At 48.2% G+C, this 24,367-nt stretch overlaps 4 protein-coding genes across 6 annotated transcripts; 2 read left to right on the top strand and 2 right to left on the bottom strand.

Moving 5' to 3' along the window:
• Positions 1 to 759: 759 nt before the first annotated feature.
• LOC101601497 (probable UDP-sugar transporter protein SLC35A4) lies at positions 760 to 2,603 on the bottom strand. The gene has a single exon (XM_004652417.2). It carries the CDS (start codon positions 2,598 to 2,600, stop codon positions 1,626 to 1,628), a length of 975 nt encoding a protein of 324 aa, XP_004652474.1. The 5' UTR covers positions 2,601 to 2,603; the 3' UTR covers positions 760 to 1,625.
• Positions 2,604 to 2,990: 387 nt separating this feature from the next.
• On the bottom strand, positions 2,991 to 6,494 carry Slc35a4 (solute carrier family 35 member A4). The gene is made up of 3 exons (XM_045132343.1): positions 6,369 to 6,494; positions 5,376 to 5,474; positions 2,991 to 3,188 (listed from the first exon to the last, which is right to left on the bottom strand). Exons 1-3 carry the CDS (start codon positions 6,381 to 6,383, stop codon positions 2,991 to 2,993), a joined length of 312 nt encoding a protein of 103 aa, XP_044988278.1. The 5' UTR covers positions 6,384 to 6,494.
• A 352-nt stretch (positions 6,495 to 6,846) lies between these two features.
• Apbb3 (amyloid beta precursor protein binding family B member 3) lies at positions 6,847 to 13,827 on the top strand. Of its 2 annotated transcripts, XM_004652418.2 has the most exons (13): positions 6,847 to 6,961; positions 7,234 to 7,397; positions 7,477 to 7,553; positions 8,197 to 8,257; positions 8,426 to 8,572; positions 8,682 to 8,809; positions 9,061 to 9,066; positions 9,197 to 9,311; positions 9,455 to 9,539; positions 9,941 to 10,024; positions 10,287 to 10,402; positions 10,724 to 10,915; positions 13,291 to 13,827. In XM_004652418.2, exons 1-13 carry the CDS (start codon positions 6,913 to 6,915, stop codon positions 13,525 to 13,527), a joined length of 1,461 nt encoding a protein of 486 aa, XP_004652475.1. In that variant the 5' UTR covers positions 6,847 to 6,912; the 3' UTR covers positions 13,528 to 13,827. The 2 variants fall into 2 exon arrangements, with proteins under 2 accessions (XP_004652475.1, XP_004652476.1); XM_004652419.2 differs by lacking the exon at positions 9,061 to 9,066.
• Positions 13,828 to 15,160: 1,333 nt separating this feature from the next.
• Sra1 (steroid receptor RNA activator 1) lies at positions 15,161 to 22,646 on the top strand. Of its 2 annotated transcripts, none has more exons than XM_004652420.3 (5): positions 15,161 to 15,215; positions 15,329 to 15,454; positions 20,982 to 21,181; positions 21,952 to 22,060; positions 22,191 to 22,646. In XM_004652420.3, the coding sequence occupies exons 1-5, from the start codon at positions 15,191 to 15,193 to the stop codon at positions 22,394 to 22,396; spliced, it is 666 nt and encodes a 221-aa protein (XP_004652477.1). In that variant the 5' UTR covers positions 15,161 to 15,190; the 3' UTR covers positions 22,397 to 22,646. The 2 variants fall into 2 exon arrangements, with proteins under 2 accessions (XP_004652477.1, XP_044988981.1); XM_045133046.1 differs by having other exon boundaries at positions 22,177 to 22,302.
• The last annotated feature ends 1,721 nt before the right edge of the window (positions 22,647 to 24,367 follow it).

Here is a 24,367-nt window from a genome sequence, read left to right on the forward strand (position 1 = left end):
GGTTTTAAACTGGGTGTGGTGGCACATGCCTTTAATCCCAGCACTCGGGAGGCAGAGGTAGGACTGCCGTTGAGTTCAAGGCCACCCTGAGCATACAGAGTGAATTACAGGTCAGCCTGGGCTAGAGTGAGAACCTACCAGGAAAAACAAAACAAAATTATTGGTTGTAAGTTTTCTAGCTTAATTTGTCCTGCTGGGTACAGTATCTTCCAGTCCCATGACTCTCATATCTTTCATGACTCAAGATATTTCTGCCCTCCCCATTGTCTGGGCCAGTGATCTGCTGCTGAGCTACATCCCTGGGCCTATTCCTTTCCTTTTCTGCAGGCAAACATCTAACCCTTGACCCATCTCTTCAGCCCTTCTTTTCCTTTTCTGAGACCATCTCAAGTATCCCAGCTTGACCTTTGGACTCTTAATCCTTTTACTTCCATCTGCCAAGTACTGGGGTTATATGCATGCAACACCATGCCTGGCTCAGCCTTTCATTTTCTGAGACAGGGTCTCACTGTTATTCAGGCTGGCCTTGAACCCAAGTTCCTCCTGCTTCCCAACTCCCAACTACTAGGATCGCAGATGTCTACAACTGGCCAAGGAATAGTCTCAGCTCTATGGAGTGCCCAAAGGAAATAATGCCACTGGTAACAGCTAGGAGAAAAAAAAAAAAAAAAGAAAATTTTTACCCCAGACTAGATGTTTACTCCAGAATTACTTATGAAACGAGGGGGCAATGTTTGAGGAACTGTGCAACACAGAAGACACAGGACAATTGTCTGGCTGTAGGAAGCACCCTACACCAGAACACTTTTTATTAAGACCTTATTGCTTATGCAGTTTGACACTGATTGAACTCTGGAAGTTTTCTGTACCTGGTCCCAGGTTACTTACTCTAAATGGAGCTTCCCCAGCTGGGACACTACTAGATAGGGGCAAGACCCAGAGTGGGAAAGATGGTATATCCTAAGAGCCTCTTAGCAGCAGGCTTCAAAAGACCCTTGGGATGAGCAGAGGGATCAAGGGTATAGGCTTAAACGAGGGCCCAGGGGCAATGTTCCCTGAGATGAGTCAAGCCCCAGCCTTCTCTGGGGTTTCCAGGATAAAGGCTGGGCGTGGGAAGCAGCACTGAAGAAGCAGGGGATCCCTCCAGGCACTACTAGAGTTGGGAGAGCCTGGCAGATGGTTCTATGATTTATGACAAGTGGGCCTTCCTGCAGACAGTGGGGGCTACACAGTCCTTATGTGGAAGTCATGTTGGGCTGTAGCAGCCAGCTCCAGGTTTGGGGACAGGGACCTGACCACTGCAGGCAAGAAAAGTCACATGTTACATACACCCCACTCGAAGCAACTATATTCATGCAGAATGAAGCAGGAAGCTTTCTCTACCAGGGATGGAGTTCTTAGACCAATTCTTTAGTATGAAAGAACACAGAAGTAGGGTTGAATTTCCTCAACCAAGCCTGCTCTTCATGTTCCCTATTACTCCATCTAGCTACTTCCAAAGACTGACCTAGCTGTCCAAGTCTTTCTCACAAGGCACTTATTGCAGGGCTTTTGGGGGACAGGGGAAGAGAGGCCTGGGAGGTGGCTCTGGTGGTGGTCAGAGTGACAGTGAAGATGGCCAGGGCCTAGGGGCTGCTATAGTACAGGCGTACAGCCAAGCCGATGAGCAGTGTGGCCAGGAAGAAGGCGGCTGTGAGCTGCAACTGCAGCAGAGCCGCTGACAGCACAGCATTGACCACCAGCGAGCAGGACACAACGAAGAGCCGTGTGATGCTGCTGCCATGCTTCATGACGGCTGACATGAGCAGTCCATTTAGTGCCTGGCTCAGCACCACAAGAGCTGCCCATCCAGAGAACCCTTCTAGGAGGCCTGGGCCTGGGCCGCTGCTTGCATGCAGACCAAGGTTCAGGATCACACCAAAAGTGTAGAGGAAGAGGTTCTGAAGTGCCAGGGGCAGCTGCTGTCGCTTCATGAGCAGCTCGGTGTACACAGACGACAAGCCCGAAATGAGGCAGTATAACATGAGGAGCAGCAGTCCCAGTGGAGTGATATGCAGGGGCATGGGGCTGTTGGCAGCAGGTGAAGGGGGTCCAGGAAGGGTGTTCACAGGGTCCTGAAGACCACCTGCCGCATAGCAGGCCCCTGCAGCCATCAGCAGCAGCAGCGCCAACCCTTGGCGTGCAGAGAGACGGCGCTGGAGGCAGAGGCAGTACAACAGAGCCGTGCTTCCAATCTTGAGGTTGCTCAGCACCTGATAGGTGCTGGGGTCCATGTAACGCTGTAGATGGATCACCAGGTTGTTGTTGGCACCATAGAGCACGGCTGATAGCGCAAAAGGTACAGCCTGGCGCCAGGGTGGGGACCGCTGGGGCCATGTTTGCCAACCCACAAGGAGAGAGATGGCGCACAACAGTAGCTTGGTCAGCTCAGTGAGCAATACAGCAGAGGAGGGTCGGAAGGGCACTCGGCCGTCCACATGGCACAGTGCTAATAATGGAGCATGGGCACCATACATGGCAGTGGATAGAATTAGCATCAGGGTCCAGCGGGCCTTCCTGGGATGGGCCAGGCTTGGCATACCCCCATTCTCTACATTCATGGCCTACACCAGACCCTGGGTGGAACTGTGTAGCTGGCAAGGAACAGAGGGACCGGGATGTTTTAGAAAACTTGGGGAAGGAGCTATGGTACATCTCCAGAGAGAATACTGTGGATCAGTTAGCTGGACACTCCACTGTTTGGGCTGGAAGAAGGGGCTGTAACCCACAGTCTTGGGGCCAGTCCCATGGAGCTAGGGAGGGAAGGAACCTAGGGTGCAGGTTGGCAAGCCACTGTCTACCCTCTGAAGAAGAAAAAGATGGAAGGTGGCAAGACAGTTGGAGGCTTCAAAAGAATGCTAGCGGGAGAAGCCAGATGGAGCATCTGTAACTGTAAGACCTTCACCTGCAGGCCTGAGATGCTCATCCTGCTCCCCCCATGGGACCTGGTACTAGTCAGGCCCCTTGCGCAGTGACTGAAAGTAGTCCTTCAATGTCTTCTCCACATTGGGCACAGAATATGCTTGAGCTGCATAGATACCAGTGCAAGTGCCTATTGCAAAGCCCAATACTGCTGATGCCCTCAGTTTGGCCACCACATAGCCAGCCAGGAATCCCTTGAGGAATGGGGAGGACAAGAGCGAGCCATCCTGTAGAGAAAAACACAGAAGGAACATCAGGCAGGCTCTTCCCTTCTCTACCCAGGGACTATTTAAGTTGGGCTTAGAGCATTCCATCATCTTCCCATCCTTGCTTTGGACAGCTTTTGTCCAAAGATTTTCTCAAAGCTCCGGAGCTAGAAAAAGAAGCTAGCAACCTTGGCCACACAGTATCAGAATCCTGGGTTCAGAAGGCTTTAACCAGAATTCTAATTCCAGAATGCCAAAGAGACCCCTGAGGAACCTGAGCCCTGTTTCCTCACTTTTATTTCCTGGCATGGTCTCGCATGACTGTGGGCAAACTGACCATTTTTCCCCACATTATGTTCACTACCCATGCCAAGACTTTGCCTATGTGGTTCCATTTGCTCAAGATTTTCATTCACCAAACTCCACCTGTTAACCTTACTTAGAACCTTGAATTTCTTCTGTCTCCACCCGCTGAGTGCTGGGATCACATGTGAGCTAGCACACCTGGTTTATGTGGTGCAGGAGGTTGAAGCAAGGACTTCACACATGCTAAGCAAGTACTCTATTGACTAGCCACATCCCCAAACCCTTTTTGGTATTTTTGTTTTGTTTTTTTGAAGGAGGGTCTCACTCTAGCCCAGGCTGACCTGGAACTCATTATGTAGTTTCATGGTAGCCTTGAACTCATGGTGATCCTCCTACCTCTGCTTCTCAAGTGCTAGGATTAAAGGCATGAACCACCATGCCTGGCTTTTTTTCTTTTGTTCACTTTTATTTATTTATTTGAGAGTGACAGAGAAAGAGGCAGATGGGGAAGGGAGGGAGGGATGGAGGGAGGGAGAGTGGGAGAGAATGGGTGCTCCAGGGCTTCCAGCCACTGCAAACAAACTCCAGATGCATGCACCCCCTTGTGCATCTAGCTAATGGGGGTCCTGGAGAATCGAGCCTCAAACCATGGTCCTTAAGACTTCACAGGCAAGCGCTTAACCACTAAGCCATCTCTCCAGCCGCCCCCCCCCCCTTTTTAAACCTATTTATTATTATTTGCCATGCCAACAGGGGCAGGGAGGGAGAAGATGGGAGGAAGAGGGAGTGGGCAGGAGAGGGAGAGGAAAGGAGGAAGGGAGAGTGATAAGGAATGGGGCACACTAGGGCCTCTTGCCACTGCAAATGAACTCCAGATGCATGTGCCACTTTGTGCATCTAGCTTTACATGGGTACTGGATATATGAATCTGGACTTGTAAGCAAGCTTCCTAACTACTAAGCCATCTCTCCAGCAAACCCTCCCCACCTTTTTTTAGGCAGGGTCTCACGCTAGACTAGACTGACCTGGAACTCACTCTGTGGTTGTCCTCAAACACAATCCTCCAACTTCAACCTCCCCAGAGCTTGGATTAAATGAGTGAGCTACCACTCCCCTCTGGTGTTTCCGAGACAATGTGTCTCTGTGTAGCTCTGGCTGACCTGGAATTAGCTATGATGGTCTAAAACTTGTGGTGATCTTCCTGCTGCTGTTTCCTGAGGTGTATGGTTACCATGCCAGGTTCATGTCCTATTTTTTTTAATTTCATAATACATTTTATTTGTTGATGTAGCCTAATGAAAAATGAAACTTATTTGTAACAGTTCAGTGAGGAAGCATACACTTTGCATCCATTTTTTGGGGGTATAAAATACATTTTGTGGTATTAATGAAGCAACTTCACATGACAAAATTCAGGAAGTATCATCTCAGTCTTTTAGTTGAGGATTAAAGTGTCAGAGAGATGAAATTATCTGCTTAAATATTGGAATAGGAACTCAAGCACACCACAAAGATTTGTACTTTGCTGATGAATGTATGATGGGGATATGATAATACATGGCAATATATGAGGATATGATGCTGATATATAATGAGGATAATTAAAACACCCATTCTACCCCTGATCCTGTGTTGCTTGTTATGCCAGAGACACTTAGGAGCTGAATTAAGCATCTGTACCCCATCAATGTGTACATCTACATTCAGCGAGGATGTGCTGTGATGAGCTAGAGGCAGCAGCAACAGCTCCATCACATGTTTTCCCAATGGAATGGCCCAGGACATGTCCTATTTTTGAGAGTTTCCTTGGGGTAACTGATAACAGGCCCTCAAAGTCCATTTGCTAAATAAAATTCTACTGCCTATCCAATGTTCCCAAGAACAAGCTGGGCTAGTCCCTACCTGGCCCACACCGCTGTTGACTTCACGTTCCACACGCTGCTGCAGGTGCTCCAGCTGATTCTTCAGAAATGTCAGGTCCTTAAGCTTGGGCAGAGAATCCTAGGGCAAGGGAGAGGCAGGCTCCAGCAAACTTGACCCAATCTCATCCCCTGCTCAATTTTATTTAGACACTGGGAACTGAGTTGGTGTGTAAGAAACCAGAGAAATCTCTGCCACCTTGGTAAAGGAACAAAGGCACTGAAAAGCACAGAATTCAAAAGTGTGCCAGGAAGGAGGTGATAGAATCTAGATCAGTAATTTAAATTGACTTTTACAGGAATCTTACATAGCAAGCCATGTGTAAGGAAGGCAGGAGGCAGTTTCAATTACCTTTATAAGGAAAACACTACTGACTGAAGTGTAAGCTCTCTAACAGTGGCTATCGGTTTATCTTCACTGTTGTGTCCCAGTGCCTGATACAGAGACTGAAAGGCACTTTGGTAAAGTGGAGGATGTTGGGCTTCCAGGTCAATAGTAAGTAATGGATCAAGGCAGGTTGCCTAGGCAGTTTGAGGTTAACCTGATTGTTACCTCTTATTCCCAAGGTCATACGAAACTGGATGGGAGTACCTGAATATGTAAGAGAATGTCGGCACAGGTGTAAATAAAGAGTCTGATGGCACTTAAGCATGAAATTAAATGTGTGAGTAAGGGACCACCTGAAAGAGGACGGTCTCAGTGTCCGCGCGGACCGGAAGCGCGGCCTCCGCACGGGAGACATCGGCAGCTAGGGAACGCGCCCCAGGGAGCAGGGTCACCTGGGGTCGTGACCGGAAGGTGCACCCGCGGGAGACCCTCCGGGCAGGCCCCCAGGCTCAGGTAGTTGACAGAAGCTCCACCGAGAACAAGGAGCACCCCTTCTGAACTGCTCCAGCGCCGCCCCTTGCCCAGAGCTAAAACGACCATGGAATAAGAAGACCACCACGACGGAGACTCGCCCCCACGTCCACTCACCTTGTCATCCGCCATCTTCCCCCGCCGAACTTGTCGCGCAGGCGCAGCTCCGCCCCTCTCGTGTCACGGGTTACTGCCATCTTTACTGAGGGAAGGGGCACTTCCGGGGCATTGTGGGGAAGCTGGGGCGTTTTCCGGGTCGCTGAGCTCCGCGGCTTGGCTCGCGAGGACGTCCCTGGGTGTGCGCGCGCAGGTGGCCGGGCGCGATGACGTCATGGGGGGGTCGGTGCGCGTCTCGCCGCCTTCGGGTCGGTGGTTAGGCGTCTGCTGAGCTCGCAGTCGTGAGGCGTCATCAGCGAGTTCGCGGGTTCGGCGCTCCACCCCACCCCGCCCCCACGCACGGAAACGCGCCCCAGCTCGCGAGCGCAGACCCCACCCAGAGGCCCGCTTCTTCTCGCCCCCAGGCGGCCCTGTCCCGCCCAGGCTTCGTGAGGCGCCGCTGGCCCAGCGGTCTCGGGTGCGGAGGCTGCCGGCGCTGCCCCTTCGGAGGTCGCCCTGGGCTGGCAGTGCGCGCCGGCAGGGGCCGGCCGCGTCGGGCGGGGCTATGCTGGGCAAGGATTACATGCTGGCCATCATCCTGGTCAACTGCGATGGTGTGCACGGAGGGCTCATAGGGAGGACTGGGAGCTGAGGGGTTGATGGAAGGCTATCCGAGGGAAAGACATGGGGTGGGGGTGCGTGTCAGGGTCGAAGACCGGGAAACGGGGGAATCCTGATCTGTGTGTGTGGTGTCTTAAGATTGGGAAGCTTGGAGCTCTCGCTTTACGCCTGTCACCTATAGGACGGAGGAAGGGTTGTTATGACGGGGTATTACTGTGAACTCATGAATAATATACCTTCTCTCTCCAATCTCTTGTTCATACAGATGATCTATGGGGGGACCAAGGTCTGGAGGGTGACACAGGCCTGCCTCCTGGCTGGAGAAAGATTCGTGATGCGGCAGGTACTTACTATTGGCATGTACCCAGCGGTAGCACCCAATGGCAGCGCCCAACCTGGGAGTTAGGAGGTGCAGAGGACCCAGGCACGGTAGGTAGAGTGAGAGGAAGGGGCCTGACCTCCTGTGGACCTAGGCCTACTGCTATATTAACTGATCCCAACTCTACAGGGGACAGAAGGAATTTGGGAACTGCGACCCCCTAAGGGAAGATCCTTCTCTAGCCTGGAAAATTCACTGGACCGGAGGTAAAAGGGATGGCCCAAGCAAAATGAAGGGCTTGGGGTTTCAAGTGACACTCAGAAAAGAAGCTGGACCCACAATTTGCTTTTCAGCTCTGTCCCACGTATTTGGCTTTCATTATTTAAAATTTTATCCTTTATTTTCTCTTCCGATAGGTCATACATAACTAGACCTTGTCAGTTATCTTAGGTCCTGTTGGGGTTCCTATCCTATGTTTGATTCACATTTTATTTATTTATTTTTATTTTTACTTTTTAAATTTAATTTTTATTAACATTTTCCATGATTATAAAAAGAATCCCATGGTAATACCCTCCCCCCCACTGGTTCGCATTTTATTAAAAATATGTCTTGTTTATTTATTTATTTGAGAGGGGGGTGAAAGAGGGAGGGAGGGAGAAAATAGGCACGCCAGGGCATCCAGCCAATGCAAACAAACTCCAAATGCATGCATCCCCTTGTGTATCTAGCTTACATGGGTCCTGGAGAATCGAACCAGGATCCTTTGGCTTTGCAGGTCCTATCTCATTCTGGTTTTGTATTTGTGGTGCCGTATACTGGGTCTTGTCTCACATCCTGTGGTGCCCCTTATCCTTGCCCCCAATGTAGGAAGTGTGACCCTCTTACTAAATCTGCTGTCTGTTCCAGTAACTCTCTGACCTGGTATGGTGAGGATTCCTACATCCGAAACCTGGAGCCCGGGGCCAAGGTAGTGAATTGGACCTGGGGTCATTGGGAGATCCCAAGGCAAAGGTCAGGGATGGAACAAGATTGAGTGGGGTAACTGAAACTTGGGACTATTTATGTGCATGAAGCCTGTGTCACCTCTCTACTCTCTATTTCACTCCTACTCCTGCCCCTTCCCCCAACTTGTCAGTGCTTTGCAGTCCGCTCTCTGGGCTGGGTAGAGGTACCTGAAGAGGACCTGGCACCAGGGCGGAGCAGTGTTGCTGTCAATAACTGTATCCAGCAGCTAGCCCACACTCGCAACTGTAGCCAGCCTCCAGATGGTGCCTGGGGTGAGGTGAGTTGTTCCATCCCCAAGGGGTACAGCCTGGGGCCCAGCAGAGATCCTTTTTTGTCTTTTGCCATGGCACCTCCCCCCCCATTATCTGACCTCTGGTTCTTGGCAGGGCCAGAACATGCTGATGATCCTGAAGAAGGATGCTATGAGCCTGGTGAATCCCCTGGACCATAGTCTGATCCACTGCCAGCCTCTGGTGCACATCCGTGTATGGGGTGTAGGCAGCTCCAAGGGCCGGTGAGGACTTCTCTATCTCCCCAAGCGAGAATTGCTTGTCCTCCCTGCTTGCAGGCTGTGATCTCACTGATGCTGATCCCTGGTATTTGAAACCCTGGACACAGATTATCTGACATGGACCCAACACTGCCATCCTTGCCTGGTTCAGCCTTGGTGGGGGAGGGTGGGCCCGGATCAGCAGAGACACATAGGGGAGAATCTGAGAGGCTGGGCTGATTTTTCTCCTGTGCTCCCACATGCTTCTGGAATAGTGACAGGTATGTGAAAACCAGGAACCTTGATCCCTAATTCCATCCCTGCCATATCCCTGACTTAAGTGTACAAGCCTCTCGCAGGCCTCTGCCTTTAACCAGTCTCTACTCTAGCTCTATCTCTACCTCTTATCAGGGACTTCGCATTTGTGGCGGGTGACAAAGACAGCTGTATGCTCAAGTGCCATGTGTTTCGCTGTAATGTCCCTGCCAAAGCCATTGCAAGTGCCCTACAGGGGCTCTGTGCCCAGGTGAGAGCCAGGGGTAGGGCAGGGAATGAGTCTGTGGAGCTGGGGCTGAAGCTTCCAGGGGAGTTGGGACAGGGTGGTATTGGCCCGTCACCCCTATGCCTTTCTTTCTCCATGTGCCTCATGCTGGCTGCCTTGTATTTTAGATCTTGTCAGAGCGAGTAGGGGTGAATGGTGATGCTGATTGCTGCTCTCCAGATCCCATTTCCCCTGAAGACCTGCCTCGGCAAGGTATGGGGAAAGGTTCACTACATTGCAGCATCAGGCCGCATTCATGAAAGATGAGAGTGGTGAGGGGTTGGTATTCTTGACTACTTAGCATTTCTCTGGAGATGTAGTGTTTCCAAGGTGTCTGGTCCTAGGGATCCCCAGCAATGAATTGGAAGAGCATTTGTGGCCTTTTACTGGCAGCAGCTTTGGCTTGAGTTCTGGGGTGTTCAGAAGGGTAGGGAGGGTGAGTGGAGCATGCCTATAATCCCAGAGCAGGAGAATCACTGCAAGTTTTAAGGTCATTCTGGTCTACATAGTGGATTCTAGGCTAGAAAAGGCCACATAATGAGACCCTGTGACTAACCCCACCAACTAGGGTTAAGTGAGAGAATTTCTATGCCAGTTTGGTGTGTATATTTCAGTGGAGTTGCTGGATGCAGTGAGCCAGGCTGCTCAGAAGTATGAGGCGCTGTACATGGGGACCCTACCAGTCACCAAAGCTATGGGTGAGGACTGAGGGGGCTGGACAGGCTGGGGTGCATACGGAAAAGGGAAGGTGGTTGAGGATCTGCTACCATGTCTTAGACTTCCCATGACCTTATTGGGATATACCAGCTTTTCCAACTTGTGCTTCTGCACCCAGCCCCAACTATCCTTTTCCCATCTTTCTGAACCCTAAGTCAGTGAGAGGGGTCTAGAAACTCTGTAGACCCTTTCTTTCCAAGCCAGACACTACAATGGACATGTCCCTCCCCTGAACCCCCACAGGTATGGACGTGCTGAATGAGGCCCTTGGTACTCTCACTGCTCGGGGAGACCGGAACACCTGGGTCCCCACCATGCTCAGTGTGTCTGATTCTCTCATGACTGCACATCCTGTTCAGGTATTAGTAGAAGGTGAAGATGGGGGCTGTGGAGGATGAGCAGGCTTGTGGGTGGGTGGCTGGGTATTATCTTTACTTTCTGCCAGAAAAGTCTAGTGGGCCTTACTGCTGGACGTGGTGGTGCACACCTTTAATCCCAGCACTTGGGAGGCAGAGATAGGAGGATCGCTGTGAGTTTGAGGCCACCCTAAGACTACATAATGAATTCCAGATCATCCTGGGCTAGAGCGAGACCCTACCTCATAAAACCCAAAAAAAGGTGTAGTGGGTCTGGCCAGTGATTGTTTTCTTGGCCTTCTAGTGACTAGGCTTGTCTTGTAGGCAGAGCCCAGTGCAGAGGAGGAGCCACTGTGGCAGTGTCCTGTGCGTCTTGTAACCTTCATTGGTGTCGGCCGTGACCCACACACCTTTGGCCTCATTGCTGATCTTGGTCGTCAGAGTTTCCAGTGTGCAGCCTTCTGGTGCCAGCCTCATGCTGGAGGACTCTCTGAAGCTGTTCAGGCTGCCTGCATGGTGAGTTAGTGGTGAGGATGGGGTTGGTGACAGGGTTCCCTGCAGCTGCTTTATACTGTGGACTGTTACCACAACCACCAGCCTCATCACACATCACAGCCTAGTGATCCTAGGGTTCATTAGTATTTTGGCTCTTACACTATTTTGGGAAGTTTTTGGTTAGTTACCAATATGTAAGGACCAGGTCACATATTGTTATTCTTGCCTTTTTTTTTTTTTTGTGAAACGGTTTCATGCTAGCTCAGGCTGACTTGGAACTGACTCTGTAGTCCAGGCTGGCCTTGAACTCAGTACTGGTCTTCCTGAGTACTAGGATTCAAGGTATATGCCACCACATCTGGCCTTTGCTTTTCCCGAAATATGCGGAGCTCCAGTATAGTGTGTGTATATACACACACACACAGCATACAGCTGGAGTTGCACACAGATTGTTCTGTATATATGGTGGTAGACAATGTCTCCTGTTTATCTCAAATTACTTAAGTTTGTTCTTTCTCTTTCTCTCTAGCCCACTCTCCATACTTCTTCCCCTCCCCTCCCTTTTCCTCCCCTCCCCTCTCCTCTCTCTCTTCTCCATTCTCTCCTTTCCTTTCTTTAGTAACATCTCCCTCTAGCCCAGGCTGACTGGAACTCACTTTGTAATCCAGGCTAGCCTTGAATTTATGATGATCCTCTCACCTTAGCCCAACTTATTTCTTGGTGTGTGTGCGTATTGAAATATGGGATGCTTAAGCTACATTTAGTTCAGTTCACTTACTCATTCAACAAATGAGTACCTACAGGAACACCATTCTTTTCCCAAATTTTATTTTATTTGCAAGGAGAGCGAGATAGAGACAGACACAGAGAATGGGTATGCCAGGGCCTCTAGCCACTGCAAATGAACTCCAGACACATATGCCCTTTATGCATCTGGCTTACGTGGGTGCTGGGGAATTGGACCTGGGTCTTTGGGCTTCATAGGCAAATGCCTTAAGTACTAAACCATCTTTCCAGCCCCAGGAACACTATTTTTTTTTTCTTCTTTGAGGTGGGGTCTCGCTCTGGTCCAGGCTGACCTGGAATTCACTATGTAGTCTCAGGGTGGCCTCAAACTCACAGCAATCCTCCTACCTCTGCCTCTTGAGTGCTGGGATAAAGGCGTGCACCACCACGCCTGGTTTAGGAGCACCATTCTTAATGCTGAGATTTCAGCAGTATAAAGGCTGTCAGAGCACTTAAAATGCAGTAGAAACACACCAGAAATAAATTACATATCATAGGATGATGGAGATGCTCCCTTAGGGGTATAAGAACGTTACTGGTAAGAAGTGATAGAAAAAATTAAAAAGGATCAAAGGGGCCAGGTGTGGCGATACACACCTTTAATCCCAGCACTTGGGAGGCAGAGGTAGGAAGATCACCTTGAATTCGAGGCCAGCCTGAGATTACATAGTGAATTCCAGGTCAGCCTGGCTTAGAGTGAAACCCTACCTCTCAAAGCCAAAAAAAAAAAAAAAAAAAAAAGGCCCAAAGGAAGTGTGCCAAGAGAAGGGGAGTGGACCAGGTATGCCAGGCACAGAGATTCTTAGCAGTGCAAGTGAGAGGAGATGTTACTGTATATGAAAGACTGTGGTGCAGGTAGCCTGCAAGACAGGATGTAGTGATAGATAAGAGCAGACAGGATGGCAAAAGCCAGGTTTTAGAGAACCTCATTGATAAGGATGACTCCATTATTTTATCCTAAGGCACCAGGAACCCTTGAAGGGTTTTGACCAGAGCAGTAAAGTCAGATCTGTGGATTAGGATGACCACTTAAGCTCCAATATGGATAAAAGCTATGGAGGACACAAGCGAGGAGGCAGGATGGCTGATTACTACCTTCTTTGAGTAGTTTAACTTGGGATACTTGTACTGGGAATAGACTGCGGTTCTAGAGAATCTGCTTTACCAGAGACTGGTCCAAAACAGTTGAGAGATGGAGGAGGAGGAGCACAGTGGTAGGTTTAATCAAGAATACAGGCTTTGCAGCCAGATAGAACAAGGTTTGAATGTCAATTTTCTGTTTGTTTTTATCTCAACTCATTTCTGCTGGAAGAGCCTAGTGGTTCTCACTTGTGCTTGGCTGTAAATGGACAAGTTATTTACTCTCTGTGAAGCTCAGTATCTGCATGTGCAAAGTAGGGTAGTAACACTTCACAAATAACTAGCCCTCAAGTGGTCAGCAAATTTCATGTTTATGTTTTGGTTTTTAAGCTACTTATGAATACTGTTGTGACTAATTATAACTACTGGCTTCATATCAGACAGAATTCTTGACCAGTTTCCTGTACTACAGAAGCTTCCAGGGTATCTAGGAGCAAAAAGATGGAACCTCATACTCCCCTTCTCCCTAGGTTCAGTACCAGAAGTGTCTGGTGGCCTCTGCAGCTCGGGGCAAGGCCTGGGGTGCCCAGGCCCGTGCCCGCCTGCGGCTCAAGCGGACCAGCTCCATGGACTCCCCAGTTGCTCCCCTGCCTCTCCCCCTACTCAAAGGAGGGGTTGGGGGTGCAGGGGTAGCTCCTCGAAAGCGGGGTGTCTTCTCTTTTCTTGATGCCTTCCGGCTGAAACCCTCTCTGCTCCATATGACCTAAATTGATCTTAGAGGGCTGGGGAAGGAGGCTCCTGGATCCATGCCCGTCTGACTCTATACCCCACATTGTTCAGGGGCCTGCAGCCTCTCACCTCTCTGCCTGCCCCTGGTTCTTGCCTATCCTCTGTTTATTATCCAGTTTATGGATGGCTGAGAGGCCCTGCACTGCAACTTAGGCCCCTGGCTCCCCTTTCCTTGGGTCCTTTTATTCCTTGTCCTTGTCCAGTCCTGGACAATTGGCTCTACCTCAGCAACACTTTACAGCAGAATCCGTACAAATAAAAATCCCTCAGTGACCTCACTAGTTGTGAGTATATTGGACCTGGGATAGGGATGGGGGCCAACAACCGACGTGAGGTGTGTTTGCGTTTATGCTTGCTGTTGGTGACTGTCATCACATAAGGGCGTGAATGAGATGGAAAGCTGACTTCATCCCTTCAGTCAACATTTTTTAAGGTCTTTTCAGTACCAAGCACTAAACTAGGCACTAGCATGTACCAGACAGGGTGATTCAGAGGGGAAATGAAATGATAGAAACTACCATGTAGTACAACCAGGAAATGTCAAGAGGGTTGCGGGAGCTAAGGTGAGACACTTAACTTGGCCTAAGGCATTTTAGACTTTTTTAAAAAAAATTTTAAAAATTATTTATTTATTTATTTGAGAGCGACAGACACAGAGAGAAAGATAGGTAGAGGGAGAGAGAGAGAATGGGCGCGCCAGGGCTTCCAACCTCTGCTAACGAACTCCAGACGCGTGCGCCCCCTTGTGCATCTGGCTAACGTGGGACCTGGGGAACCGAGCCTCGAACCGGGGTCCTTAGGCTTCACAGGGAAGCGCTTAACCGCTAAGCCATCACTCCAGCCCATTTTAGACTTCTTGAAGAGTTTACATAACTAAATTGGGTACTGAGGTTGGGTGTGGTGGCGCAGGCTTTTGATCCCAGCAAAGGGAAGATTAGGGTGAATTCAAGGCCGCCCTGAGCTACATAGCGAATTCCAGGTCAGTCCGAGTTAGAGTGAGATCCTACCCCAAGAAACCAAAGAAATCATACTAATAATAAATTGGATACTGAAAAATGACAACTTGTTAGTAAGCTTAGATAAAGATTGCAGAAAAGTAAGGCTCCAAAGGTTGACATGTACATGGTAGGAACATTTTTTTTTAAATATTTACTTGCAAGCAGAGAGAGGGAGGAGGCACGCCAGGGTCTACAGCCACTGCAAACGGGTTCCAGATGCATGTGCCACTTTGTGCATCTGGCTCCACATGGGTACTGGGGAACTGGCCTTGAGTCCTTAGGCTCTGAAGGCAAGTAGCTTAACCGCTGAGCCATCTCTCCTGCCCAAACTTCCAGTTGTTCTCAGAAGCAAATTAAAAAACCAGGAGACCCCGAGAGAAAGTGGGCTAGTGGGGAGTTGGCTCTGTGGAAAAACATCTGTTTGGTGTCTTATGACAAGGGCTCCTAGATCAGTAGCTGGACGTTTGGAGTCCTTTAAAGAGTTGGTGTAGGGTCCCCCAGGCGGCTCCCAACAGTCGTGAGGTGCGACCAACTTCGGCGCCGCGGGCGGGCAGGGTAGCCTATCTGGGACGCAGCGCGCGGGGCCCCTAGCGCCGCCGCCCCGGAAGTGACGTGCTGCCCCGCTGGCAGTGCGGAAGTGGCCATGGCGGAGCTGTACGTGAAGCCGGGTGAGCGCGGCCGGCGGGTTGAGGGCGTGGGGTGCGGACCCTCGAAGTCCCCAACCCTAGCATACCCTCCGCTGGGTTGTCGTCTCAGTTTACATGTCCCCTCGCCTTCACAGGCAACAAGGAGCGCGGCTGGAACGACCCGCCGCAGTTCTCCTACGGGCTGCAGACTCAGACTGGCGGAGCCAAGCGCACGCCCCTCACTAAGAGGGTGGCCGCCCCGCAAGATGGATCTCCCCGAGGTGCGTGAGGGCCGAGTGGGCGGAGACGGGTGGTGGCGGGGACAGTCCTGTACCTGAGACTGCTTTCCTACTTTGAAGTCTTTGAGGACCCCATAATACGAGAGGTGGGGACCCAGCGGGCTCAGGAGAGTGGCTTTCCTGAGTCCTTCTAGCTTAGGTAAATGTTGAATAAAAAGGATTCTATAATCTATTCCAGACTATTCTCACATTATTTTCAAATTTTGTTTCCTGCCTATATAACTCCCCACAATGGTATATTCATTTGTCTACTTTCTTAAGCTGGGTGTATAAGCATCTCAGACTTTGTGTTATTCATTTGTTTACCCATTATTTACTGAACATCTATTAAGAGCCAGAAACTGAGTGCAACCTGAACAGTGAACAGGACAAAAAGTCTCCACCTCCATAGAATCCACTCTAGCACGGGAGATAAGTGATGTGATAGTGAGTAACCAAGGTCTGAGGGGCTGATACTTAGGCTGAAATGTGATTTGAAGTTAACCAGATAAAGATGAGGTACAGAAGCATTTCAGAACAGCAGAGTTAGTGCAAAGGCCCCAAATGAGAACAACTTTGGCCAGTTCAGAGACGAAAGGAGTGCAGTGCTATAGGGACATGTCTGCCAAGATAAAGAGCTTATATTTAATGGTGGAATTAGGCCAGAGATGTGCCTTATGGTAGATCCCTTGCCTAACATGTGGAAGGCTCTGGGTTTAATCCCTGGTACTACCAAACCCCTCCCCCCCCAAAAAAAAGAGAAGGGAAAAGGAAGTCATTGAAAAATTTAAAATCATAGAGAAATGTTTATTCCTGGAAAAATTTCCAGCAAGTGGCTCCCCACAAAAGGGACTCAAATTTGGTTTTCACAAGATCAGCTCACTCTCCACACCACCTTTCCCATTGAGACAGTTTTTTCTTTTCATAAAATATATACTTTTTATTTTTAAAAAATGTTTTATTTTTATTTATTTATTTACTTATTTGAGAGAGAAGCACATAGAGACTGGGCACACCAGGGCCTCCAGCCACTGCATATAAACTCTAGACACATGTTGCCACCTTGTGCATCTGAGGTAGGGTCTCAGTCTAGGCCAGGCTCACCTGGGATTCCCTATGTGGTCTCAGGGTGGCTTCAAACTCATGGCGATCCTCCTACCTCTGCCTCCCAAGTGCTGGGATTAAAGGCTTGCACCACTGCGCTCCAAATATACATTTTTAAATTTGCAAGCATAAAGAGCATGGGTGTACCAGGGCCTCTTGCTACTGCAAACAGACTTTGGATACATGGGCCCCTGTGCATCTGGCTTTAGTGGCCCAGGCCTGCAAGTGTTTCAAGCAAGTGCTGTTAACTTCTAAGTTGTCTCCCCGGTCCCTTGGCAGAGTGGGCACTTAGTGTAGGCAGTATTCATTATGTTGGACCAGATTGTTCTTTAAGGGACAGCGCCTTTTGGTATGGAGCTTCTTTAGCAGCTCCCCTAATAGATGCCATTGTGCACTCCATCCAGACATTTGCCCTGTTTCCCCACCCTGAGAAACACTGCTGGTTTACAGCTTTTCTGGGGGGCAGGTTTTGAGGGAGAGAGAGAGAATGGGCACACCAGGGCTTCCAGCCACTGCAGATGAACTCCAGATGCATGCGCCACCATGTACATCTGGCCTACATGGCTCCTGAAGAATCGAACCAGGGTCCTTTGGCTTTATAGGCAAGTGCCTTAATCGCTAAGCCATCCCTTGAGCCCTAAATTAATTTTTATTATTTATGGACTTACTTAGTATGTAAACACCCCATATTGGTACCATCATTTCCCTCATCCCTGCTCCTTTTCTGAAGGGGGCCTTTTTTTTTTTTTTAAATGAGATTAAGAATCATGCCCCAGGGCCTTCAGCCTCTGCAATTGAACTCCAGATGCATGTGCCACCTTGTGCGCGTCTGGCTTACGTGGAATCTGGAGAGTCAAGCATAGGTCCTTAGGCTTTGCAAGCAAGTGCCTTAACTCTCCAGCCCACATTTCTTTTTTTTCCCTCTGAGGTAGGGTCTCACTTTAGCTCAGGCTGGCCTAGAACTCACAACGATCTCTGCCTCCCAAGTGCTAGGATTACAGTTGTGTGCCACCACACCTGTTTATTATTATTTAATTAATTTATTTGTTTTTGGATTTTCAAGATTGGGTTTCACTCTAGCTCAAGCTGACCTGGAATTCACTATGTAGTTTCAGGTGGCTTAGAACTCACAGTAATCCTCCTACCTTTGCTTCTTATGTGCTGGGATTAAAGGCATGTGCCACTATACCAGGCATTTCTTGGCTTGTTTTTGACTTTGCATGCACATAAGTGTGTGTGGGTAGGGTCTTTTTCCACTACAAAAGAATGTTGGATGCTTGCCACTTTTCATGACTGGCTTTATGTAGCTGACCGGAGAAATTTAACCCAGGCTTTGAGTGGTCCCCCACATATATATTAAAAAGATCTCTGGGCTGGAGAGATGGCTTAGCAGTTATGGTGCATGCCTGTGAAGCCTAAGAACCCAGGTTCAAATCTCCAGATCCCAGGTAAGCCAGATGTACATGGTGGCACATGCATCTGGAGTTCATTTGCAGTGGCTGGAGGCCCTGGTGCACTCATTCTCTCTCCCTCTAATAAATAAATAAAAACAATTTTTTTTTTTTTTTAAATCTGCTTCTAGTGTGGAAAGCAAGATTTCAGGGAAGAATGGAAATACTAAGAATTTAGTTTGGCAATACAGCAAAAGCTAATGATTTGTCAAGGGTGGTAGTATTGGGGTTAGTAGGAATGAGCAGAGGAGTAATGAGTAATTTTTTACATGGAAGATTCTTTTTTTTTTTTGCCACCCAGATTTTATTCCAGCCCATTTTTACAGCATGACATTGAACCCTTTCCTACATGAGGCAAGCGACCACCTGCCGCTTGGGCCGGGAGTGGTAGCGCTCACCCTTGCTCGCCACTCCTGAACGAGTGGAGGGTAGGGAACAAAAAAACTAAACTAAAAGCCTATAGAGACCTGGCTAAGTTCACTCCCTTTAACCCCAGCACCCAGAAGGCAATATTTCCAAGTTCCAGGCTATGAAGGCTAGTTCACAGTTAATAAAGCCAAGGATGCTCCTAACACTTAGGAGGCAAAGGTAGAAGGATGGCTGAGAGTTCCAGGCCATCCTGATGGTGACACCCAACCTTGAAAATTTTGCCTCCTAAAAACATAAGAAACCAGGGGGAGAAATACCATAAAATCCATTGGCAAAAGTGCCCTCATACCTGGGAGGGTTGGAAGTCAGCTTCCCTATGGAAACTCATAAATACTGCCATCAATCTAAGGGAGACCCCAGGGTTCCGTGGAACATGCCCACTGTTGTGGAAGATACTTTTAAAAAGTTTTATTTATTTATTTGCATATAGAGAGAGGGGGAGAGAGAGAGGGAGGGAGGGAGAGGGGGAGGGGGAGAGAATATGAATGGGCATGCCAGGGTGTCTAGCCATTGCAAATGAGCTCTAGATGCATGTTCCACTTTGTGCATTTGTCCTTACATGGGTACCAGGGAGTTGAACCTGGGTCATTTGGTTTTGGAGGCAAGTATCTTAACTGCTAAGCCATCTTTCCAGCCTTGTATTTTTTAAAAAAATATTTTATTTACTTGCAAGTAGAGAGATACAGACACACACACACACACACACACACACACACACACACACATAGAATGTGTGTGAGTATGGGTACACCAGGACCTCAAGCCACTGCAAATGAGCTCCAGGTCCCTTTATGCATCTGGATTTATGTGGATACTGGGGAATTAAATCCAGGTCATTAGGCTTTATAGGCAAGTGCCTTAAATGCTGAGCTAGCTCTCCAGCCCTCCCCTGCCCCCAGGTAGGGTTTCACACTAGCCCAGGCTGACCTGGAATTCACTATGTAGTCTCAGGGTGGCCTTGAACTCATCATGGAGATCTTCCTACCTCTGCCTCCCAAGTGCTGGAATTAATGGTATGTGTCACCACATCTGGCTGCCCTGCCCCCCTTTTTTTTGAGGGAGGAAGCAAGCTTTCTTCTGGGTCATGATTACACTGCTATATTTGATTTGATGCCATGGGATTGGCCAATTTCATAGAATAAGAGGGTATCTATAGAGTTCTAAAGAAAAATCAGCAAAGGCTGAAACTGAGAAGTGACCAAAGTAATTAGGAATAAAATCATTGAACAGCAAGGAATGCTGACAGGTCAAGAAAGTTAGAGGGGCTGGGCATGGTGGTGCACACCTTTAATCCCAGCACTGGGGAGGCAGCAGTAGGAGGATTGCCATGAGTTCGAGCCCACCCTGAGACTACATAGTGAATTCCAGGTCAGTCTGAGCTAGAGTGAAATCCTACCTCGGAAAAAAAAAAAGAAAGTTAGAAATAAGGGACTAATAGACTTGACAGTCATTTTAGTTAACTGATGACCTTCAATAAGGACAGTCTCTGTGGAGTAGTTAAAGTGAATTCAGCAGGAAAAGCTGAGGATAAGGAGACAATATGAAAAATAGATAGTTTAAGAAATTATGTGAAGCAGAGATTTGAGAAATAGGGTCACTGTCAAATGGGGTTGCTTTGATAGCAATTAGCTTGTTTGTGCATTGGTGGGATGATATAGTAGAGAATAAGAATGGTTGCTATAGGAGAAAAAGGTAATTGTAGGAGGAGGCCTAAAGAAGAGAGGCTTGGTTGCAGTGTGGCTTTTGATAGGAGCAGAAATCTTTCTTCTGTTACAGAAAGAAGGAAAGAGGCCACAGTTGCAGGTGGATTAGAAGTACCAGTGGTGGTAAGATAAGAGCTTCTGAAGTTGGCCAGGGTGGTGTGTCCCTGCAGTCCCAGCACTCAGGAAGCTGAGACAGTAGGATTGCCATAAGTGCAAGGCCAGCTTGGATCATAGAGTGAGACCCTGTCTTAAAAAAAAACCAAGTAAACCAAATGTGGCATATGCCTTTAATCCCAGCTCTTTGGAGGCAGAGGTAGGAGGATCGCAGTGAGTTCAAGGCCACGAGAGTTCCAGGTCAGCCTGGGCTAGAGTGAGACCCTACCTTGAAAAACGGGGGGGGGGGGGGGGGAATAGAGTAGTTTTCATTTGATGAATTGCATTTTCTCAGTGAAATATGGTCAGAAGTGGAGAGAGAGAAGAAAATGGAAGAAAAAGGTTTGGAGAAAACAGGAAAGTTTAGAGTAGATGTACAAGTATTTGAAGAAAGGAAAGATTAGGGAAAGTATCTAGGCAGTGTTAGACACCTTTTAAAACCTGTAGCCTTAAAGTGTTAAATTTTAATTGTAACTCATCAATATGGTTTTTCTCTCAAGAGCAAGCACTTTGGATTAACCAACAAAGTAGGACTATAGGAAGTAGAAGTATAAGAGCTGAGCTGAGGGGTGATCAGAGTTTAGAAGTTATGCAGTGTTCTAAACAAAGTAAAGGGAAATAAGAAGGTTGGGCAAAATAGTCATTAGAGAATACCAAGCCAGGTTGCTTGATTCTGCTTTACTTTCTCAGCCCCAACCTCAGAGACTTCTGGGCCACTTCCATTGTATCCACCAACTTCAATTAAGGCTCCTGGACCTCCACCTGTGGGGAGTTACCCTGCCTCTGGTTTGGAGCTCATAAGTGTCCCAGTCATTGAACCTGAGGCTGTGATTGAAGATGTGCTGAGACCTTTGGAACAGGCATTGGAGGACTGCCGTGGTCATACAAAGGTACACCCTGACTCCTAAAGGGTGGGACGACTTCTGTCTATAGCCAGATCCACATATGGCTCTCAAAGGTAGACCTGGGCAGTGCCTTTAATCTTTTTAGTTACAGACTCCTTGAGACTGCTAAAGTCTTCCCAGGAAAGTGAACATAGAACCATAGGAGGATTCATAGGACTTCTAAAGAACTAATCAGTAGTAGAGGATTGTGGAAATAGTTGAATTTGCTGGGCATGGTGGTGCACGCATTTAATCCCAGCACTCGGGAGGCATTGCCAGGGAAGGAGGATTGCCCAGAGTTTGAGACCACCCTGAGACTATATAGTGAATTCCAGGTCAACCTGGGCTAGGGCAAGACCCTACCTCGGAGAAAAATAAAAAGAGAAAGACAGAGTTGAATTCAGTTCCTATTAGTGAGATATAGTAGCTTGATAATTTTGTATTGCCAGGCTATACAGAGAATACTTTGGGAGCAAAGGACCAAGGAAAGAGGAAGTGGTCATGGTAATTTCACCTTTGGCTCTATTTTACTTATTTGCCTTGGAGATGAGCCTCTGAGGGTCTTACAATGTCCTTGTCATGCATGTCATTTTTCTAAGGAAGATATCCTCAGGCTCCATCAGGTTCTTGGTGGGGGCCTGAAACCTTTAGGTAAACTAATGCTAAGTAAAAATGATCTTGAGCCAGAGGAAGCAGGTGCTTCCTTACGAGGTGCTGCCTTTCTCTCCCCGTCCCCCGGGCTTGGTAACACTGAGTTGGAGGGGCTTCTTTCTCAGAAGCAGGTATGTGATGACATCAGCCGACGCCTAGCACTGCTTCAGGAACAGTGGGCTGGAGGGAAGTTGTCAATACCAGTAAAGAAGAGGATGGCGCTACTGGTGCAAGGTATGGGTGGGTTCCTTGGTACAGCTAAAGTTGCCTGAGCTGGAACAGGAACTGAGATTTTAACTGACTGGGAAAGGAGGGAGGCATGGAAACTGTTTTTCAACTGCTTGCTTAAGTCCTCTCTCTTCAGAGTTTTCATGCCATCAGTGGGATGCAGCAGATGACATTCACCGTTCACTCATGGTTGACCATGTGACTGAGGTCAGTCAGTGGATGGTGGGAGTGAAAAGATTAATTGCAGAAAAGAGGAATCTTTCTTCAGAGGAGTCTAAAGAAGAGAAATCTGCAGTGGCAGCTGAGAACCCGATGATAGCAGGCTTACAACAGGCTTCATAATCTTGGGAGACTCTCCAGACTCAGCTTGCACTGTCTCCTATGCCTTGGTGTAGGAGGTCTTGTCTTACTTGGGCCCTTTTTTATTACTAGGGAGACTGTCTGACTTAGGCCTGACCAAAGATCCTGCCTGGGCTACAGTGAGATCACTTGTTACCCATAACATGTACATTTCAATAAAAATCATCTGAGTGGTGGTAATGGGTTGGAGAGATGAACCCTTCCAAATTAAACTAGTTCCCTCTGGTGTCAACTTCCCATGTACTCTTCTCCTTTCTGTATTCATCTGAACAGGCCTTGCTGGGCATAGCCAGGTTGCTGCCTGCTCTGGACCCCAGAATTAGACTGAAATGAATATCCCTTGCTATGTGAAATGGCCGTGTTTTTCACAAAATGTTTTAGCATGCCCAGATTTAAAAAGCTTGAGGTGGGCTGGAGAGATGGCTTAGCAGTTCAGGTGCTAGCCTGCAAAGCCAAAGGACCTACGTTCGATTCCCCAGGACCCACATAAGCCAGGTGCATAAGAGTGGTGCGTGTGTCTGAAGTTTGTTTGCAGCAGATGGAGGCCCTGGCACACCCATTCTCTATCTGCCTCTTTCTCTGCTTCTTTTTCTTTCTCTCAAAATAAATAAATAAAAATAAAATGTTAAAAAAAAAAAGCTGGGGGAGACTGCCCCCTCAAGAAAAGTAAAGACCCGTTACTGTTTTCATAGTATGTGCACTGTATAGCACACGTATGGAGGCCAGTGGAAAGCACTGTATTGCTCTTCCACCTTGCTCCCTTGAGACAAGGTCTTTCCTGCTGTTTTTCTGTTTGACTGACTGACTAGCAAGCTCCACTGTTCCACTTGTCTGTCTTGGCTCCCCCTGAGCACTGGTGTAAGAGGTGTGCATGTCCACATTGGCTTTTAAAAAAATATTTGAGCCGGGTGTGGTGGCTCACACCTTTAATCCCAGCACTTGGGAGGCAGAGGTAGGAGGATCGCCGTGAGTTCGAGGCCACCCTGAGACTCCATAGTGAATTCCAGGTCAGCCTGGGCTAGAGTGAAACCTTACCTCAAAAAAAAAAAAAAAAATATTTGAGAGAGAGAGAGAGAGAGAATGGGTGCATCAGGGTCTCCAGCCACTGTAAATCTGGCTTATGTGAGTACTGGGGAATCAAGCCTTGAATCGAGGTCCTTAGGCTTCACAGGCAAGCGCTTAAGCACTAAGCCATCTCTCCAGCCCCACACATTGGCTTTTTACATAGGTGCTGGGCATCAAACTCAGGTTATCATGCTTGTGCAGTAAGTGCTCCTACCCACTAAGGATAGCTTAGCCTCAAGATGGTTCTGTTTGCATTGTATCATCTTTGAGACATGCTAGCACCATCATTTTTTGTTGTATAAATTGAAGGAGAAAATGAGCAGATTATTTTTCAGGTGTGGTGGCACATGCCTGTTGTCCCAGCACTTGGGAGGTAGAGGCAGGAGGATCAAGATGTCAAGGTCATTCTTGACTACATAAGCTAAAAGCCAGCCTGGGCTGTATGAGGTTCTGTCAAAAACAAACACAAACATCAAAAAAAAACAAAAAAAAACCACTACTAAAACACCCTATTATTACTGAGATTTGAGATAATGATAAACTAACTGAACAAGCTGTTGCCTCATTTTGAGGTTTGGTGAAGGCCCTAAGTTATCTACTAACCCCATGAAAAACAACTGGGTAGAAGGGATCAGAAAATCTTGGTAGATATGCTGAGAGGGGAATACACACAAGTTTTGAGTATTGGAATGAGTACTTAAAAGTAGGAAAGGCAAGGGGAGGAATTGGAGATTGGGGCTAGTTGTAAACTGGGAACAGTACCTCTTTTCCAGAGGTCCAGCTTGGGAATGGATAGGGAGGAACTGCTGGGGGGGGCCAGTTCCAGGAAGGCTGCTTCCTGGAAAGATAGGAACAGCCCTTGGCAAGGGCCAGGCTATTACTGTTTAT

The sequence above is a fragment of the Jaculus jaculus genome, chromosome 13 (genome assembly GCF_020740685.1).
Source record: "Jaculus jaculus isolate mJacJac1 chromosome 13, mJacJac1.mat.Y.cur, whole genome shotgun sequence".
Taxonomy (NCBI): domain Eukaryota; kingdom Metazoa; phylum Chordata; class Mammalia; order Rodentia; family Dipodidae; genus Jaculus; species Jaculus jaculus.

Bases quoted from the DNA above. Each gene is read 5' to 3' on its own strand.
- LOC101601497 (XM_004652417.2), bottom strand. From the start codon at position 2,600: ATGAATGTAGAGAATGGGGGTATGCCAAGCCTGGCCCATCCCAGGAAG.
- Slc35a4 (XM_045132343.1), bottom strand. The intron at 3,189-5,375 runs GTAGGGACTAGC...TTTTCTCTACAG, and splicing joins TCAACAGCGGTGTGGGCCAG to GATGGCTCGCTCTTGTCCTC.
- Apbb3 (XM_004652418.2), top strand. From the start codon at position 6,913: ATGCTGGGCAAGGATTACATGCTGGCCATCATCCTGGTCAACTGCGAT. The intron at 6,962-7,233 runs GTGTGCACGGAG...TTGTTCATACAG, and splicing joins CATCCTGGTCAACTGCGATG to ATGATCTATGGGGGGACCAA. The intron at 7,398-7,476 runs GTAGGTAGAGTG...CCAACTCTACAG, and splicing joins GTGCAGAGGACCCAGGCACG to GGGACAGAAGGAATTTGGGA.
- Sra1 (XM_004652420.3), top strand. From the start codon at position 15,191: ATGGCGGAGCTGTACGTGAAGCCGG. The intron at 15,216-15,328 runs GTGAGCGCGGCC...TCGCCTTCACAG, and splicing joins GGAGCTGTACGTGAAGCCGG to GCAACAAGGAGCGCGGCTGG. The intron at 21,182-21,951 runs GTACACCCTGAC...CTTCTTTCTCAG, and splicing joins ACTGCCGTGGTCATACAAAG to AAGCAGGTATGTGATGACAT.